The sequence below is a fragment of the Rhinatrema bivittatum genome, chromosome 4 (assembly GCF_901001135.1).
Source record: "Rhinatrema bivittatum chromosome 4, aRhiBiv1.1, whole genome shotgun sequence".
NCBI lineage: Eukaryota > Metazoa > Chordata > Amphibia > Gymnophiona > Rhinatrematidae > Rhinatrema > Rhinatrema bivittatum.
This window is the reverse complement of record NC_042618.1, coordinates 301,462,677-301,482,409: the sequence shown is the minus strand read 5'-3', so window position 1 is coordinate 301,482,409 and position 19,733 is coordinate 301,462,677. Positions and strand designations below refer to the sequence as shown.

At 43.6% G+C, this 19,733-nt stretch overlaps 1 protein-coding gene across 3 annotated transcripts in view; it reads left to right on the top strand.

Moving 5' to 3' along the window:
• MAP2K4 (mitogen-activated protein kinase kinase 4) overlaps positions 1-19,733 on the top strand; it is a 389,322-nt gene that overhangs the window by 187,774 nt on the left and 181,815 nt on the right. For all 3 annotated transcript variants that reach the window (XR_003856494.1, XM_029600229.1, XM_029600228.1), the window contains exon 5: positions 4,822-4,941. Coding sequence is in view for 2 of the 3 variants with exons in the window: in XM_029600229.1 (XP_029456089.1) it covers positions 4,822-4,941 (120 nt within the window). In the remaining variant the exon portion in view is untranslated. The remainder of the gene's footprint in view (positions 1-4,821; positions 4,942-19,733) is intronic.

Genomic DNA, 19,733 nt, shown 5'->3' with positions numbered 1-19,733 from the left:
TGAAGCCCAGTGCACTGAGAGACTAAGTAATTGGAATTAAAGCAGGAATTTTTGTCACTCCAGAAAAATGGATGAAACTGAAAATAATATATCTCTCCAAGCCAGCCCAACACCCTTAAATGGTGGTCAGTGCTAGCTGACCTAGCACAGCTTCTCTTCTCAGTCAGAGATGACCAAAATAAACAGCTTGAAAGAAACAGGACTAGCTGTAGCTGACCCTGGCACTGCAGCAAAACAAAGAATAATTTTCTTTACTTTACTAGTAGTCTATCTCTCTTAGTTCAGCCTCCTCTCTCTTCCACCCAGCCCACCTCCCCACAGCATCGCTGGAAATAAGTGCGTGGCTCCTCGTGCTGATGTTTATATAGTGCTGGCTCATCAGTAAAATCGACAGAGAGCACTGAATGACAGCGCTATTGGCTGCATTCAGTGCAGCTCAGAAAATGTCAGCACGGATACGCTGCATTCCGGTATCCATGCCGACTTGTCCGACCCTTTCCTGTGAGTCCCTGTGACTCACAGGAAAGGGTCAGACAGGTTGGCATGGTTACCGCAGGGGCGCTGCCATTTTGTGCAAATCGTAGATAGTAAGTAGCTAATGGGGGCGAAGAAAAGCGCGCGCCGCTGGGCACACCAAATTAAACAGAAAATACGTTAAATACGTGGGGAGTCGCGATGCGTTTTGCCTCCCCACGTATTTAACGGATAGGACAAAATACGTTGCGGATCGCCAATACGTCGAAAACGGATGCACACCCCTATTAGACACAGGGTAGTAGTTTTCAGGTTTGTCTGGATCCAGGTTTGTTTTTTTTATTAGTGTCTGTACGACAGCTTTTTTTAGATCTGTAGGGAGCCAATTCTTCAGTGTGGGAGCAATCCCTCACTTACTACCTTTACTAATTTGGATGGATATGGATCAAGTGGTTGGACGTAGCATGGTAAGCATCTTCCTGAGACTTTCCCATAGTTCTGCTATGTTTAACTCCGCCAATCTTTTCTTTAGCTCTTGATGAGAGATGTCTTGGTGGCAATAGAGATCCTTGATTTTGTTCTCAAAAGGATGAGGTAATTCTGTTCTCTGTTTATTTCAGAGTAGAATTAAAAATCCATTGTGGTGGTTTGCTCAAACTCATTACTATTTTGGGTATTTGTTTGGGTTTGGGGCTTGTGCAATGCAAAGGGAGAAATACGTTTTCTCCATTAACAAGCAGGGCAGAATTGGCCATGACACATATTGTACAGAGCATGTGTGGGAGTTGCCTCGTGATCCCCCAAGTCTTTTTTCAGATGTGTTCTCTCTCACTCATTTCTAAGTTTTGATCTATAACTCCCTTTGAGTTGTGTCACTACCACTGAATACCCTCAACAGGACTTTAAAGTGCTCCCTAGAAAAAAATAAAGGATAAAGTTGTCCTGTCCGGCTCCAGGAAAACTGCACCCAGCACCTTCCAAGACCCCCTATGTGGCCTAAGGATGTCCATAACCAATGATCACAGCATTTGTTATAAATGTCTGGGGCCAGACCACAACGTAATTAACTGCTACTATTGTAGCCAAGTCCCAGAGAAATAGGGCCTGGATGAAGGAGGAATTTTGTAGGTCAGTGAAAAGCTGGAGTCATTCCTCCTCTCTCAGAACAGGGCCTCGTTGAACTTCCTCCATGCTGAGTTGAGCAGGAGCTCCTCAGCTAAAGCCCCTGTTACTGTGGAGCTGGTTCCCAGATCTGCTGTTCTGTCAGTCAAGCAAACTGTGGAAGTGCCATGAATAAGAGTCTGTAAGCCCTTTGCAGGATCCTTTGGGCTTGTCAGTGCATAAGAAGGGAACATTTGTTTTATCAAGAATCATTCTATTTGGCAGACATGCAAATGGAAAGAAATTTACACATAGAAGGCCATGATGCTGTAACTGAAAAGAAAAACTGTATGTCATTAGTATACGGTTTGTATGTTATACCTAGTGCTAACAGGAGTCAACACAAGAGAGCCAAATAGTAATTAAAAAGGGCTAGCTGAAAGAGCTTTGTGGGAATCTGGTTGCAAGGTAGAAAAATGTGATGCTGCTGACCTGATAAATATGAAATAAACCAGGAATGAGCAGAATCTCCAATACTAATATCAATCAATCGTGATGTTGTGCTTGTTCACCAAGCCACTGGTGCCCTGGAATCTCAATGTTGTATTATCATAACTAGTGAAACCACCTCATGAATTGTTAGCTTCCTTAAAGTTCCTCACCTAAAAGTAGTGTTCCTAGTTGCCATCATGTTAGCTAGAAGAGTCAGTGAGCTTCAGGTATTGGTTCATTACTCACTTCCACCACAGAGTGGTAGTCTTCACTCATCCCAAATTTATGCCAAAAGAAGTTTCAGCTTTCCACCTGAATCAAGCATTGTATTGCCCATGTTGTTTGCAAGATGTGATGCATATGAAGAATAGGAGGATTTCCATTCTCTTAATTGCAAAAGGGCCTTGACATATCTGAATAGAACTTAACCACATCATCGGACTTCTCAACTTTTAATCTTTTCTGTTCCTAATAGACTTGGAATAGCAGTTGTAAAGTGCAATTATCCAACTGGCTGGTGGACTGTATCGCACATTGCTATTCTCTGGCTGGTCTCCAGATCAGACTTTGTCAAAGCTCATCAATTAAGAGCCATGGTTACCTCAGTGAATGATTTTTATGCTATGCCTATTGAAGACATTTGCAAGGCTGCAACTTGGTCATCAGTTCACACATCATGTCCCATTACTGTCTGGACAATCTATAAAGAAGTGACAGTAACTTTGGGCAATCGGTTTTGTTCAGCCAGTAGTCCATCCTCCACAGGGGGGGGGGGTCGTGTTCCAGGTTACTTTTCAGTAAGTGCTATGCTGTAACCCTCAGATGGGACTCCTCCCATGCCATAGCTAATTAATCCATGCTGGTCGATGGAGAAAACAAGTTTGCTTACCTCCGTAGACAGCAGCATAAACCAGCCATGGGTAATACCTGCCTTCCTGCCGCCCTAGAAAGTTGACAATCTAAAGCTAAGCTTTTAACCAACTGAGGGACTTATGAAGTAGTGCTCGTGCAGGAACTCCTGCATATGCCCAGTAGAGCTCAAGCTTAAAAGCTACAACAGAGAAGTCCATTTGGTGCTGTCAGATAACATCACTTCACATGTTGTGGCTAATTTATCCTGCTGCCTATGGAGAACCCCATTTACAATAGCAAACTTTCCTTCTGGGCCTTTGTTATGGCCTTATAATATGTGATCATGTGTAACTGATATTGCAGTCTGTCCTCTTCAAGGAGTGTTTTGGTCATTTCCTTTCTTGTTTTAGGGCTTGAAGTTCTTGAGTATCTGTGAAGAGGACATAGGACCTTTTTTCTCTCCTCTATATTCTATCCAAAATTCAGCTGTATGACTTTTTTTTGCCAAAGTCACTACATCCCATAACCTTTTCTTATCAAGTCACTACATTTGTTCCTATTCACTTCTGCATGCAGTTCAAGCTCCTCTTACTCACCTGCAAGAGCCTTCTCTCTGCAGCTTAGCACCTTTTACACGTTCCTTGTGAATTTCACCAAACAGGCAAGTCACTCTTTTCTATGCCCTTCTCTTTCCCAGCTCCTTACTTTGTGCTTTCCCCTTTGCTTCACTGTATGCTTGGAATAGACTACCTGAGTTGGTGTCATGCTCTTACTCTGGCCTTATTCAAATCCAGTCTAAAAACCCACCTTATTGGGGCTGCTTTTAAATCTTAACCCTTGATTATCCTATTCACAGCCTTATTGATTTTAATAAATTACATTTTTATTTGACAGAGAAAATGTAGTTTAAAAAAAAATTTAAGAATTGGCCCCTGGGTCTTGGTGGTAGCACTGCTATATGGGAATCTTTTCGGAGGTAGATCCTAGAGGTGAACAGATATGTCTAGCATCAGGTGTACTGTCTAATAGTGATTATGCAATGTTTTAATTTATTTTTGTTATTTTAATGTTTGATATGTTACTGTCTCATTGATTTATTGTAATAGTTATTATGCATGTGCTTTTGTGCCTTGCTGAGATTTAAGGATGAGCGGGTTATACATTTTATAAATAAATCCTGGGTTTAAATTCTGGATTAGGCTTATGCTCTATGGACCAGTTGGGGATGCTGCAGAAGTTGTATTTAGAACTTCTGTGGGGAAGGAGTTCTGGTCTTTGCTCAGTGGCAACACTTAAGAGTCCAGATTTGGGATGAACATTAGCTGATTTCAAGAGGACTGGCTTTATGATAACTGGACTGAATTGGTTGAGGAATATAAAAATAATGGGGAAAAACCTTGAGTAATTGTAAATACAGACTGTTGGCACCATTGCTCAATAGAGACTGGTTCTGTTTGAGCAGAGCAAACTGTGAGACAGATATCGCACTGTTCTCAGTGCCCCCCCCCTTGCTCCCCCCCCCCCCCCCAAAAAAAGAAATTAAAACTGGACATTTTAAAAATATAGCACATTTTTGGCTGTTTGGTTATAAAACTTATTCTGTGCTTTTTAAGTTTTCTTACTGCACACCTGAGGCATGCAGCCAGGCTGTATGTTACCTTTGAATCTCACATGATTAGGTGATTTGTAATTTCTATTAATTTTAATAAGAATGCTATAGAAAAAAGTCTTTCTGTTGCATTTTGGGATAGTTCAATTTCAACTCTGAAGAGATACAAATAGCAAATGGGCCTATCAGCTAATCTAATGGTCCAACATTTTGCTCTATGATGCTTAATAGTGAAAGCAATGTTTTACTGCTGATAGTTTATTGATATATATTGTCATTTTTTATTTTAACAGAGGATTAGATCAACAGTAGATGAAAAAGAACAGAAGCAACTTCTTATGGACTTAGACGTGGTAATGAGGAGTAGTGACTGCCCTTATATTGTTCAGTTCTATGGAGCACTCTTCAGAGAGGTGAGATGACTCTTTTTTTTTTTTTTTTTTTCATTCATTTCTATGTAATGCTCTATAGAAAGCTGAAATGCTGTTACAGAGGATAATTTTCAAAGTTATTTTTGTGGGTAAAGTTGTGCTTTACTTATGGAAATGGGCTTTTAGAAAATTGCCTTCTCTGTGTGCAGATAAACTTATGTGCATAGTGCCATTCAACATGTAACTTTACCCCTACTATGAAGAGAGATTCCTGAGGGTGGGTTTAGGAGGAGGGTTGCACTTACATGCATACTTTTGAAAATTCAAAAGTGTGTGCGCAACTTTTCTCAGAAAAAACACCTGTACAGCTTTGCAGGTTGTAAATATGTGCGGGTAGTTTTCCTGGGATAATTTTCAAATTGAGAGTATGCATATACTTTCACTTGAAGAACTGGTACAAAATCCAGCAGGCATTAAATGCAGCAGTGCAGGCAGTTAAAGAATTTTACCCCCATATTGTTCAATTCTATGGAATTCTTTTCATGATAGTGAAATACTGCCCAAGTGCCTTTCTGTGGTGCACTTTTCCTGATGATAGAATATTGCCTTTATATCTGATTCCATGGAAAACTGTTCAGTACTGGATACTGCCCTGTATACTGCTTAGTTCCATGGAGTGTTTTTTAGCTATGTTAGTGACTTCTCTACATAGAACTGCCCTTGTATTCTTGTTCTATTAAGCAATCTTCAGTGAAGTTATTATACTACCCATTTATTGTTCTTTAGAGAACCTTCCAGGGAAGTAAATTTTAGTATTAAGTTTTACGGTGCTCTCTTCAGATAGGTGGGACATGGTGATTGCCCACATTTCATTCTTACATTGATTACATTGATGTTTCCTACTGTTTAACATAACTAATGGGATAATAATATTGAATACCAATAGGAACACTAGAAAAAACTGACAAGAATTTTGGAATTTTTCATGGTCTTCAAATGAAAAAGTAGAACTATTTGTCCCATTGGACTATGGATTTGACTTTTCCCTGCCACACACACACAATCACTTCAGGTTTTCAATGCCCTGCTTGGCATAAAAACCTGTTGCAGTCCCTGAGTTTTTTCACTTTCATAAAAAAATAGATGTCAGATTGCTGTCTGATCTTTTTCTCCAAGAACAAGCAGGATGGTAGTCCTCACACATAGGTGCTATGGAGGCCTGACAAGGAAAACTTATATCAAAGTTTCTAGAACTTTGACTTGGCACACTGAGCATGCCCAGCATGCTCTATACCATCTAGCCACAGGGGGTCCCTCTCCAGTCTCTCTCTTTTCTCAGAGCTGTAAGCATCTTGGTGTGAGTGAGCGCACTTTGGCCTTTTAGAAAACTTCTTTTTTTTCTCATATTCCTTGTTGCCATGGTTTGGGTTCTTTTTTCCCTTCGCTGGGTCCCTCTGTCCTTCCTCGTAGTGTTTCTAGTCAAGGTTTTTGATGTATCTGGTAAGTTTCCTTTCGTGGTCGATTATCCACTGGCCATTGACACCGGCCATCATAGATTTTGATTTTGCGTCCCTTTTATTTCATCCCATCATGATCGTCTGGTTTTCGCCAATACCCCTGGTGCCTGAGGACCATGTCTATTACGGACCCCATGAGATATTAGTCCTCTGCCTGGGGGCTTTGTGTGACCTCTGGGGTTGCTGCTTATGAGGTAGATCTTAAAAACATACGCGCGCGCGTACTTTTGTTCACGCCACCGGATTTTATAAGATACGTGCGTAGCCTATAAAATCCGGGGTCGGCGCGCGCAAGGCTGCGCAGAATCGGTAGCGTGCGCGCGCCGAGCCGCACAGCCTGCCTCCGTTCTCTCCGAGGCCGCTCAGATTCCTTACGCATCCCCCCCCCCACCCTTTGTTGGGCAAGTTACACCTGCTTGAAGCAGGCGTAACTTACGCGCGCCGCCTCGGCATCCCCCGGCACAGGCCGCAGTGCCGGGGGTCTCGGGACCGCTCACCCCCGAACCGTCGACACGCCCCCTCCTGCCCCTTTTACGAAGCCCCGGGACTTACATGCGTCCTGGGGTTTTGTGCGTGCCGGCGGCCTATGCAAAATAGGCGCGCCGGCACGCGAGTGCCCTGCGCACGTAAATCCAGGAGGATTTACGCGTGCAGGGCTTTTAAAATCTAGCCCTATGTGCACAGATGACCCAGAAGGGATGCCTCCTTCGGCTCGACAAGATGGAGCAGCTCTTCGGGCTGAAGAAGACCGAGCCATTGGTATCAATGTCCATCGGTGCAGCTCAGAGGTTCACCATATCATCGACATCGGCGGGACTGTCTGTGCCGTCGATGGATAGGGGCGCCTAAGACAGACCAGTATTGATCTCATCCAAGCCAAGGACATCGAGGTCCTCGGCACCGGGGAAGGACCGGGCCGAGCATTGAGGGAAGCCGAAGAAGTATCGGCACCAGTCCCCGTTGATGCATGGTGCTGGACACCAGGGATAAGAAAATAAGATATGCCATATTGGGTCAGACCAAGAGTCCATCAAACCCAGCATCCTGTTTCCAACGGTGGCCAATCCAAGTCACATGTACCTGGCAATTATCCAAATATTAAATAGATCTCAAGCTACTATTCCTTATTGATTAATAGTAGTTTATGGATTTTTCCTCTAGGAGCTTATCCAAACCTTTTTTAAACCCAGTTATACTAACGCCCATAACCACATCTTCTGGCAGTGAATTCCAGAGCTTAATTACGTGCTGAGTGAAAATGAATTTTCTTCAATTTGTTTTAAATGCTACTGATAACTTCATGGAGTGCCTTCATGGAGTGCCTCTTAGCCAATTTACATTAACCTCTTAGCCAATTTATATTAACCTGTTCAAGTCCTTTCATGATTTTGTTAGACCTCTATCGTCTTCAAACTGAACAGCCCTAACCTCTTTAGCCTTTCCTCACAGATGAGCCATTCCATGCCCCTTATCATTTTGGTCACCTTTCTCTGCACTTTCTCCAGTGCAACTATATCTTTTTTGAGATGTGGCGACCAGAATTGCACACAGTATTCAAGGTGTGGTCTTATCATGGAATGATAGAGGCATTATGTCAAACAGCATTTTATTTCCCATTCCGTTCCTAATAATTCCTTAAATTGTTTGCTTTTTTTACTATTTCAATGTAGTTTCTACTATGAAGCCAAGATCTCTTTCCTGGTTGGTAACTCCTAAGATAGAATCTAGCATTGTGTAACTACAGCAAAGTTATTTTTCCCTATATGCATTGTCCACATTAACTTTCATCTGCCATTTGGCAGCCCAGTCTTACAAGGTCCTCCTGCAATTTATGACAATCTGCTTGAGATTTAACTACTCTACATAATTTTGTCATCCACAAATTTGATCACCTCACTTGTCGTAACTCTTTCCAGATATTTATAAATATATTAAAAAGTGCGCGTCCAAGTACAGATCCCTGAGGCACTCCACTGTCTACTTTCTCCACTGTGAAAACAGACCATTTAATCCTACTCTTTCCTGTCTTTTAACCGCTTTGCAACCCACAAAAGGATATCTCCTATCCCATGACTTTTTAGTTTTCTTAGAAGCCTTTCATGATGGACTTTGTCAAACTCCTTCTGAAAATCCAAATACACCACATCTGCATATTCACCTTTGTCCACATGTGTATTCACCCCTTCAAAAAAAAAATGGCTGTGTCCCATTAAACCATTTCTATCTAAATGTTTTGTGATTTTATTCTTTATAACAGTTTCCACAATTTTTCCTGGCACTGAAGTCAGGTTTACCGGTCTATAGTTTTCCGGATCATCCCTGGAGCCCTTTTTAAATATCGGGGTTACACTGGCCACCTTAAACTCTTCAGAATCAATGGATATACCGGCTCATGCCACGATGCCCCTGGAGGCGAGGCATCGTGGCATGAGCCGGTATGTGGCGAGGCGCCCCAGTCCTCCATAGATACTGGGGGTCCATGATGGTCTCCACTGGTCCTGATGCTTGTCACTGATCCGCTTCGCGAGTCTGAAGAGGATCTGGCCACCCTTCCTCCCTTCCAGTCTGTGTTGGCATTGGCAGTGAGCAAGGAGGAGCTGGAGCAGCGAGTCCAGCTGGCAGTGGAATGGGCACTGCAGGGCATTGATCCTTTGACACCAACAGCACTGGAGCCGGTAACGTCTGTCCTGGAACTGCTGCTAGTTCAATGCGCTCATCAGTGCATTACCGACCCAGCTGGCATCTGTTCCCGGGATGGCATTAGTGCCCAGTGGGGCACCTATGCCTCCTCTTACTGATACGGTGGTTGTTGCCAGTTCTTCTGAGGAAGAGGTAACGGTGGTGGGGCCGCTTGGCAATAGTGGTGGGGCCGCTTGGCAATAGTGATCATAATATGATCAAATTTGAATTAACGACTGGAAGAGGATCATTATGCAAATCCACGGCTCTTGTGCTAAACTTTCAAAAGAGAAACTTTGATAAAATGAGAAAAATTGTTAAAAAAAACAAAACAAAAAAACAAAACTGAAAGGAGCAGCTACAAAAGTAAAAAGTGTGCAAGAGGCGTGGTCATTCTTAAAAAATACCATTCTAGAAGCACAGTCCAGATGTATTCCACACATTAAGAAAATTGGAAAGAAGGCAAAACGATTACCAGCATGGTTAAAAGGGGAGGTGAAAGAAGCTATTTTAGACAAAAGATCTTCATTCAAAAATTGGAAGAAGGATCCAACAGAAGAAAATAGGATAATGCATAAACGTTGGCAAGTTAAATATTTATTTATTTATTTATAATTTTTATATACCCATTTTCTTGCATCAAATGCAAATCAAACCGGTTTACAATGAAACAGAATAAGCAGGAAATAAAATTCCTTAGTCTAATACATTGAACATCTATAACGAGATAATTGAAAACAAAGCAAAAAGCTAAACAACATTAATAAAGGTTAAATTTACAAATAAAACAAATACAATTATTTTAAAAGGAGCACAAAGGTTAGCACGAAGGGGAGCACAAAGGGGAAAGCCCCTTTGTTGCGCCCCTTCGGCGCCCGGCGCACGACGCCTGGTGGCCCGGCGTCGTTTACCGGCTCTAACGCTGAGCGTGGTGATGTCATAGTGGGCGGATCCCATTCTCCCTTAGCTGATAAGACAGGCTAAGAGAATTTGAAAAGAAGTTGGCCGTAGAGGCAAAAACTCGCAGTAAAAACTTTTTAAAATATATCTGAAACAGCCTGTGAGAGAGTCAGTTGGACCGTTAGATGATCGAGAGGTTAAAGGGGCATTTAGAGAAGATAAGGCCATCGCAGAAAGATTAAATGATTTTTTTGCTTTGGTGTTTACTGAAGAGGATGTTGGGGAGGTACCCGTACTGGAGAAGGTTTTCATGGGTAATGATTCAGATGGACTGATTCAAATCGCGGTGAACCTAGAAGATGTGGTAGACCTGATTGACAAACTGAAGAGTAGTAAATCACCTGGACCGGATGGTATACACCCCAGAGTTCTGAAGTAACTAAAAAATGAAATTTCAGACCTATTAGTAAAAGTTTGTAACTTATCATTAAATCATCCATTGTACCTGAAGACTGGAGGATAGCTAATGTAACCCCAATATTTAAAAAGGGCTCCAGAGGCGATCCGGGAAACTACAGACCGGTTAGCCTGACTTCAGTGCCAGGAAAAATAGTGGAAAGTGTTCTAAACATCAAAATCATAGAACATATAGAAAGACATGGTTTAATGGAACAAAGTCAGCATGGCTTTACCCAAGGCAAGACTTGCCTCACAAATCTGCTTCACTTTTTTGAAGGAGTTAATAAACGTGGATAAAGGTGAACCGGTAGATGTAGTATACTTGGATTTTCAGAAAGCGTTTGACAAAGTTCCTCATGAGAGGCTTCTAGGAAAAGAAAAAGTCATGGGATAGGTGGCGATGTCCTTTTGTGGATTGCAAACTGGCTAAAAGACAGGAAACAGAGTATGATTAAATGGACAATTTTCTCAGTGGAAGGGAGTGGGCAATGGAGTGCCTCAGAGATCTGTATTGGGACCCTTACTTTTCAATATATTTATAAATGATCTGGAAAGAAATAAGACAAGTGAGATAATCAAATTTGCAGATGACACAAGCAGATTGTGATAAATTGCGGAAGACCTTGTGAGACTGGAAAATTGGGCATCCAAATGGCAGATGAAATTTAATGTGGCTAAGTGCAAGGTGATGCATATAGGGAAAAATAACCCATGCTATAGTTACACAATGTTAGGTTCCATATTAGGTGCTACAACCCAAGAAAGAGATCTAGGCGTCCTAGTGGATAACACATTGAAATCGTCTGTTCAGTGTGCTGTGGCAGTCAAAAAAGCAAACAGAATGTTGGGAATGGTGAATAAAACAGAAAATGTCATAATGCCTCTTTATCGCTCCATGATGAGACCACACCTTGAATACTGTGTACAATTCTGGTCGCCGCATCTCAAAAAAAATATAATTGCGATGGAGAAGGTACAGAGAAAGGCAACCAAAATAAGGGGAATGGAACAACTCCCGTATGAGGAAAGACTAAAGAGGTTAGGACTTTTCAGCTTGGAGAAGAGATGGCTGAGGGGCAATATGATAGAGGTGTTTAAAATCATGAGAGGTCTAGAATGGGTAGATGTGAATCGGTTATTTGCTCTTTCGGATAATAGAAAGACTAGGGGGCACTCCATGAAGTTAGCATGTGGCACATTTAAACTAATCGGAGAAAGTTCTTTTTTACTCAATGCACAATTAAACTCTGGAATTTGTTGCCAGAGGATGTGGTTAGTGCAGTTAGTATAGCTGTGTTTAAAAAAGGATTGGATAAGTTCTTGGAGGAAAAGTCCATTACCTGCTATTAATTAAGTTGACTTAGAAAATAGCCACTGCTATTACTAGCAATGGTAACATGGAATAGACTTAGTTTTTGGGTGCTTGCCAGGTTCTTATGGCTTGGATTGGCCACTGTTTGAAACAGGATGCTGGGCTTGATGGAACCTTGGTCTGACCTAGTATGGCATGTTCTTAAACTCCACCTATGCTGGCAGAGATGCCAAGGCCTATAGCCGCCTGTCCAGCTTTGGGCCCCATTCCCTGTAGCTTACAGTGAAGATGAATGGTCCTCTGATCCCTGGGAGGATGATATGATACCTCCTCCAAAGGCTCTGAGGGTTTCCCCTCAGACTCTTCTCCTCCAGAGAAGAGAAAGAAGTCTCCACCTGAAGACTTAACCTTCGCAGGGTTTGTGAGGGTGATGGCGGAAGCCATCCCATTTCAATTGCTGATGGAGGAGGAGGAGGATGTCAGACACAAAATGCTTGAGATCCTCCAGTTCGTGGAAGCTCCTAAGGAGGTCATGGCAGTCCCAGTAAATGAGATCCTTAAGGAGCTGCTGCTAAGGATATGGGAACACCCCCCCCCCTCACAGTGCCTCCCATTAACAAGAAGACTGACTGGCTCTACCTAGTCCAGAATGCTGCCGGAGTCGATGAGCGTCAGCTTCCTCACCAATTGGTGGTGATCAAATCCACTCTCAAGTGTGCCAAGCATTCTCGGACCCATTCCTCTGTGCCCCCGGGAAAGGACCACAGAACCAACGGATGCTTTTGGGAGGAAGGTGTTCTGGGGGCCATGCTCATTGCCTGCATTGCTTCCTACCAGCTTTACAGGGGACATCTGGAAGCAGGTGCAGGAGGTGGCAGATCAACTGCCTCAATAGCAGCAAGACACACTCATTAACTTGTGCATAAGGGCCTGGAGTGTGGGAAACACGAGGTCCAAGCAACCTTCAATGTTTTTGAGACAGCATCGAGGGTCCCTGCAGCAGGAATTGGCACTCGTAGAATGTCATGGCTGTTTGCCTCAGATCGGAGATACAGGAATGACTCGCCAGTGTGCCTTGTACTTGAGAGAATCTCTTTGGAGATAGAATGAGTGACGTGGTCGCCCAGCTCCGGGACCACCATGAAACCCTCGAACAATTCTCCATCAGCACTCTGGACTCGTCCTCCTCTTCTAGGAGGCCAGTGAGAACAGATCCTAGGAAGTCAGATGAACTATCCTCCGCCCTCTCGCTCCCGTCAACAGCATCAGGGCTCCAGTGGCTGTCCCAGGCAGCAGAGAGTCCCCAAGCCCTAGCTGGCATCTCAGTCAACTCCAGGGACGAGGTTTTGACTGGGTCTTAGGGAGCAAAAGCCAGTCTCCAGTACCCAGGATGTTGGACCCACTGATTGGGGGCAGGCTGTAGTTCTTCATGAGCCAGTGGCCCAGTATAACCTTGGACCATGGGTTCTTTCCATCATCCATCATGCCCACGAGTCTTTACAAAATGCCTGGCTGTGGTAGCAGTGCACCTCTATGGCTGGAGGTGCCTGTTTTGCCCTTTCTGGATGATTGGCTGGTCAAGAGCACATCTCATGCAGAAGCCATTGGGTCCATGCACTAGACAAGGCTCAAGCCAAGGCTTTTCTGCCTGATCAAAGGGTCATCTGACTACCATTATGGCAGAGATTCAGAAGAAGCCAGCAGGTATCAGCCTGCCACATGTTTAGACTCTTGGGCCTTATGGCCGCAACCGTCCATGTCAATCCCTTGGCATGATTACACATGCGCAGAGTCCAATGGACCCTGAGGTTGCAGTGATGCTAGGCCACGCAGAACCTCCAGGACTGCATCCAAGTCACCCTGCCTCTCTGGGACACTCTGTCCTGGTGGCAGGTACTTTCAAATTTGGAACAGGAGATCTCTTTACAAAGTCCTCCTACCCAAATTGTCTTAACCATGAATGCATCCACCCTGGGATGGGGAGCTTACGTAGATGGGCTCAGGTTTCTCTTAAGGCTGCTTCGAATTGGGATCATTTTGCACGTGTCAAATATTGAGGTCCAGCCAAATATCTAAGTTGAACCTATTGTACTGTGCTTTAAATTCCATTTCAACAGGGGTATTAGATTTATTACTGACAGAATGATACCATCCTGGCCTGATCAAGAAAGCCTCAGATCATCCAATAATAAAGAGCCATACTGCCGTTCCATGTCTCCTGGTCAGTTATCGACCATTATAATCATTGTCATTTCTAGCAAAAGTTGAAAATTCTGTACTTAACCAACTAATTCTTTAAGTCCCTACTAATTTGAATTTAGCATTATTTTAGCATTGAAACACTATTCCCATCCTTATTTGACACAGTGTGGCATGGCTTTGATTGTGGTCAATGATACACAAGTGTTAATTGATATATCAGCCACATTTGACATCATTGATCATAAAATAGTATGTGGCTTGAGGAGTTTGGGATTACAGGAGTAGTGTTGCAGTGGTTCAGGTCCTTCTTATCCGACCGTAAGCAGATCTAAATGGGAAATAATACATCTGATTAGTTTGAAAGAAGGACTGGTGTGCCACAAGGGTTGGTGCTCTAAGGAACATTATTTAATGTTTATTTAGTGCTGCTTTGTAAACTAACTGGATTGGACTTAAATTTCTGAATTTACACTGATATGCAATGTGTAATTCGTTGTCGTTTACATTTCAACTAGACATTTATTTTATTGCAATTCAAAAATGGTTGTCAAATAACAGATTATCTGTAAATATCAACAAAACAGAAATCATGTTGCTGTCTAGACATTTGAGCACAGAAAATGCACCACAGTTCAAATTTGGTGGGCAGATATCTGTTGCCCCTTTTGTAATGCTTGATCTGAGATTATTGATGAAGTTCAACCCTATGGAACCTGATAAAAACAGGGTACTTCAAACTGTGTATGCTTAGGAAATTAAGTCCTTTCTTTGAGCCTGAAGACTTTTGGACAGTCCTTCAGACATTTTCTGGGATCGATTAGCTCTCCGACAGTATTCTGAGGTCAATGTAAATCCTTCAAAATTTGGCAGCCTCTATATGAACCAGACCATATTATACCGGTTTTATCATATCTACACTGGTTACCTATCCAGTGGAGAATTAAATATAAGATATTCACAAATTAATGCATCAAATGCACAATGATAAGATCATTATTTCATGTTTATACTCCAGCTTGAATTTTTCGCTCAGCAAATAAGGGATTGTTGGTAGTTCCAATGGTACATGAGGCTCACTTGTGAGAAGTGAAGGATTGGGCCTCTTTTTTTTTTTTTTTCCGGGCTCCATCATTTGGAATATATTATGCCTGAATGATTAAGAACAATGAGAGAGTCAGGTGCTTTTAAAAACATTAAAGTCTTGGCTCTTCCAACAAGCTTCCAGAGTCAAAGCAATAAATTGTTACATTTTAGGTGTAGAAGGTGAACATTACTGCTATGGCAGAGCAGATTGTCATCAAACTCAGAAAGGAACAGCTTAAGATGATGATGACTGTGTTCTCATATGGACAGCAAGATCTTAATACGTTTTGGGCTTGCTTCTAGTAACAAGCATAACAATATATTGGCTCAGAGGAAGAGAGCAAAATTTTATTTTTATATATTGCCAAAACTGCACAAGTAGCTTTTGTATAATATTGTTGAATGACTTGTCAGTAACGACTGAGATTTTTATGTACATTTTATTTGTAAACTGCTGCAATCATGGGAGTATGCACTAAATAAATTTTAAATAAATGAAATGAAGAAAAGGAATGATGAAGGCAAAATGATTTTATAAGTCTTTATTTTTATTATGTATGTGTTTTTGGAAACCGCTTCAATCTACCCCCATTGAGCAATGCAGTATATAGAAAATGTTAAATAAAACAAGCAGTGCCAATGAGATTTCATGCCAGAGTAAATAGACCTATATGTAAGAGAGTAGAAAATTAGAAGATTCACATTTTGTCTTCTGTGATCAAACACTGCAAGTATAGTAATCTACTAGCCATTAAGTACATTTAAAACAGTATGGGTTTCATAACAACATAAGAAATTGCCATGCTGGGACAGACCAAGGGTCCATCAAGCCCAGCATCCTGTTTCCAACAGAGGCCAAAAACCAGGCCACAAGAACCTGGCAATTACCCAAACACTAAGAAGAACCCATGCTACTGATGCAATTAATAGCAGTGGCTATTCCCTAAGTATAATTGATTAATAGCCATTAATGGACTTCTCCAAGAACTTATCCAAACCTTTTTTGAACCCAGCTACACTAACTGCACTAACTACCTTCTCTGGCAACAAATTCCAGAGCTTTATTGGGCGTTGAGTGAAAAAGAATTTTCTCCGATTAGTCTTAAATGTGCTACTTGCTAACTTCATGGAATGCCCCCTAGTTCTTCTATTATTCGAAAGTGTAAATAACAGAGTCACATCTACTCGTTCAAGACCTCTCATGATCTTAAAGACCTCTATCATATCCCCCCTCAGCCGTCTCTTCTCCAAGCTGAACAGTCCTAACCTCTTCAGCCTTTCCTCATAGGGGAGCTGTTCCATCCCCTTTATCATTTTGGTTGCCCTTCTCTGTACCTTCTCCATCGCAACTATATCTTTTTTGAGATGCGGCGACCAGAATTGTACACAGTATTCAAGGTGCGGTCTCACCATGGAGCGATACAGAGGCATTATGACATTTTCCGTTCTATTAACCATTCCCTTCCTAATAATTCCTAACATTCTATTTGCTTTTTTGACTGCTGCAGCACACTGAGCCGACGATTTTAAAGTATTATCCACTATGATGCCTAGATCTTTTTCCTGGGTGGTAGCTCCTAACATGGAACCTAACATCGTGTAACTACAGCAAGGGTTATTTTTCCCTATGTGCATCACCTTGCACTTGTCCACATTAAATTTCATCTGCCATTTGGATGCCCAATCTTCCAGTCTTGCAAGGTCCTCCTGTAATGTATCACAGTCTGCCTGTGATTTAACTACTCTGAATAATTTTGTATCATCCGCAAATTTGATAACCTCACTCGTCGTATTCCTTTCCAGATCATTTATAAATATATTGAAAAGCACCGGTCCCAATACAGATCCCTGAGGTACTCCACTGTTTACCCTTTTCCACTGAGAATATTGACCATTTAATCCTTGACCATTTAATCCTACTCTGTTTCCTGTCTTTTAGCCAGTTTGTAATCCACGAAAGGACATCTCCTCCTATCCCATGACTTTTTAGTTTTCATAGAAGCCTCTCATGAGGGACTTTGTCAAACGCCTTCTGAAAATCCACTTGAAGTGGAACTTAGCTAAGGATGAGGGTAGACTCATTTGCTGTAACTGTTACTGTGTATAATGTTCACAAAGCATTATTTTTATCCTTTCTATATATTCTTGTGTCAGAATCTTTCTCCTAGGACAAACAGGATGGTAGTCGTCACAGATGAGTGACATTATCAGATGGAGCCCAGAATGGAAAACGTTTGTCAGTTTCTAGAACTTTGGCACACTGAGCATGCCCAGCATGCCACTATCTGCAAATCCACGCGGGGTCCCCCTTCAGTCTCTTTTTTTTTTTTCTATGGTGTTAGTTGCCTCGTGGTTTTGGAGCTCTGCTCTACAAGTCTTTTTTTTCTTCAGGAAATAAAAGATTTTTTTTCCCGTCTTAACATTAGGTCCCCCCTTCTCCCTTCTTTATGGTGCGGTAAGTTTATTTTCTACCTTCTCTGCGGTCGATTCCCAGTGAGTTGCTCCTCTGTGGTCACCGGAGGAGGCTGGTGACCACAGTGCTTTCTTCAGTGCTTTCAGGGCCTGCGGATCATGTCCATCGCTGATCCGCATTAGGTTTGTATCCTCTGGCTGGGGGGATCGCATGACATCCAAGGGTGTCAGCTGTGCAATCAGATAACCCTCAAAGGGAGTCGTGCTCGGCCCGATAAAATGGACAAGCTTTTTGGCCCCAAAATGTCTACTCCATCCATGCCGTCGTCAGTCATCAATGCCTGGGGGTCAAGGGGAATCGCTGGATAAGCTGTCCCTCTCTACACACCTGACAGAATCATCCAGGGAGCGAGGAGCCGGTGAAAGGCCCTCCCCGATGTCGACACTCTCAAAGACATTGGGATCCTCAGCCTCCTTGGGACTGGGGAAAGACCGAGCCAAGCACCATGGGAAATCCTGTAAACACCAATACCAGTTGGTGTTGGCGCATAGCTCCAGTTCTGGTGCAGCACCGGCAATGAGGAGGCCCCACCCTCTGACAGACCCAGGAGTCCCAAGGGTTCCCCACTGATATTGGGGCCGGGCATCGAGCCTCCTCAGGGCTACGAGGAGGCTCCATTGTTGCCTTGTCCCCCTCCATCAGTCCTGTCCACACTGTACTTCCAGGAGGAGTTGGACCGCAGGGTACAGAGTGCGGTGCTCCAAGCCCTGCGGGGCTTTGAACTGCCCCTGTCACCAGCCCCCATACCAATGCCAGAGCCTATGCCATCTCCTGGTGCCCCTGCTTGAGCATCTGGACGTCCTGCTCAGTATCCTTCTGATGCAACCACTGCCCAGGGGGACCCTCTGTTTCCCAGCAACCACCAATGCCCTCCTCCGGAGTGATTCCCATCATCGTATTTGAGGAGGAGGAAGATACGCAGCAGCCTCAGGCACCATTGGGTACATTGGTCCAGAGGTCACAGTTCCTCGAACCCGTGCTTGGGACATAGGGATTCTCACGGCCATTGGTGCCTTTGCCACCGTCGAGGCCACCAGTGCTGCTGGTGCCCAGGCTCGACATAAGATACTGGTAGTTCTCCAGTTTGTTAATGCCACAAAGGAGATAGTGGCTGTCCCTGTCCACAATATCTTTAAGGAGCTTCTCCTTAGGATATGGGAACATTCAGTGTCTCTTCCTCTGGTAAATAGGAAGGCAGATGCCATCTATTTGGTGCACCAGGCTTTGGGTTTTGAGAGATTCCATCTCCCTCATCAATCGGTGGTAGTGGAGTCAGCTCTCAAAAAGGCCAAGCATTCCTGCACCCATGCTTCTGCCCCTCTGGGCCGAGATCACAGGGAACTAGATGCCCTTAGGAAGATGTTTCAGGACGCTATGCTCATTGCCCGTATCGCCTCCTACCAATTATATATGACCCAATACAACCAGGACCTGTGGAAGCAAGTTGTACAACAGGGTCTAGAGGCGGGAAAACACGAGGTGAGGTCCACCTACGATGTTTTTGAGACAGCGGCTAGAGTGGCGCCTGTAGGATGGCCTGGCTCCGTGCCTTGGATCTTCGACCAGAAGTCCAGGAGAAACTGGCTGACCTGCCCTGTTCAGGAGAGAATCTCTTTGGGGACAAAGTCAGGGATGCAGTATCCCAATTGAAAGATCACCATGAGACCTTTCAACAGCTGTCAGCTAGTGCTTCTAATCCACCGCCCTCTGTCAGGAAGTCCTCTCGACCAAGTTTGAGGAAATCCGTTTATCAGCAGCAGAAGTATTACCCTCCTGCCTCCTGGGCTTGCACACCTGTGCTGGTTCCAGGGGTCGCTTTCGCAGGCAGCGCACCCCCAGTATACAGCCAGCCCCCTAGCAGATCCCTGCTACAGGGTTTTGACTGGAGGTGAGGGAGCGTGAGTCAGCATGCCATATCCCCGGTGCATAATCCCCTGGTAGGGGGCAGACTTCTTTGCTTCACCCACCATTGGTCGCTCGTCATGTCGGACCAGCAGGGTCTTGCTATTGTCCGCCAGGGGTATCGACTGAATTTCAGAGAAGTCCCAGCGGACTTTCCTCCATGTCCATCATGAGGTTCATCCACTCCCAGGAAATACTTTTAACAGAGCTCTCATTCCTTCTAACGGTAGGAGCAGTAGAACCTGTTCCCCAACGCCAGCAAGGCCGGGTTCTATTTGAGGTATTTCTTGATACCAAAGAGAACTGG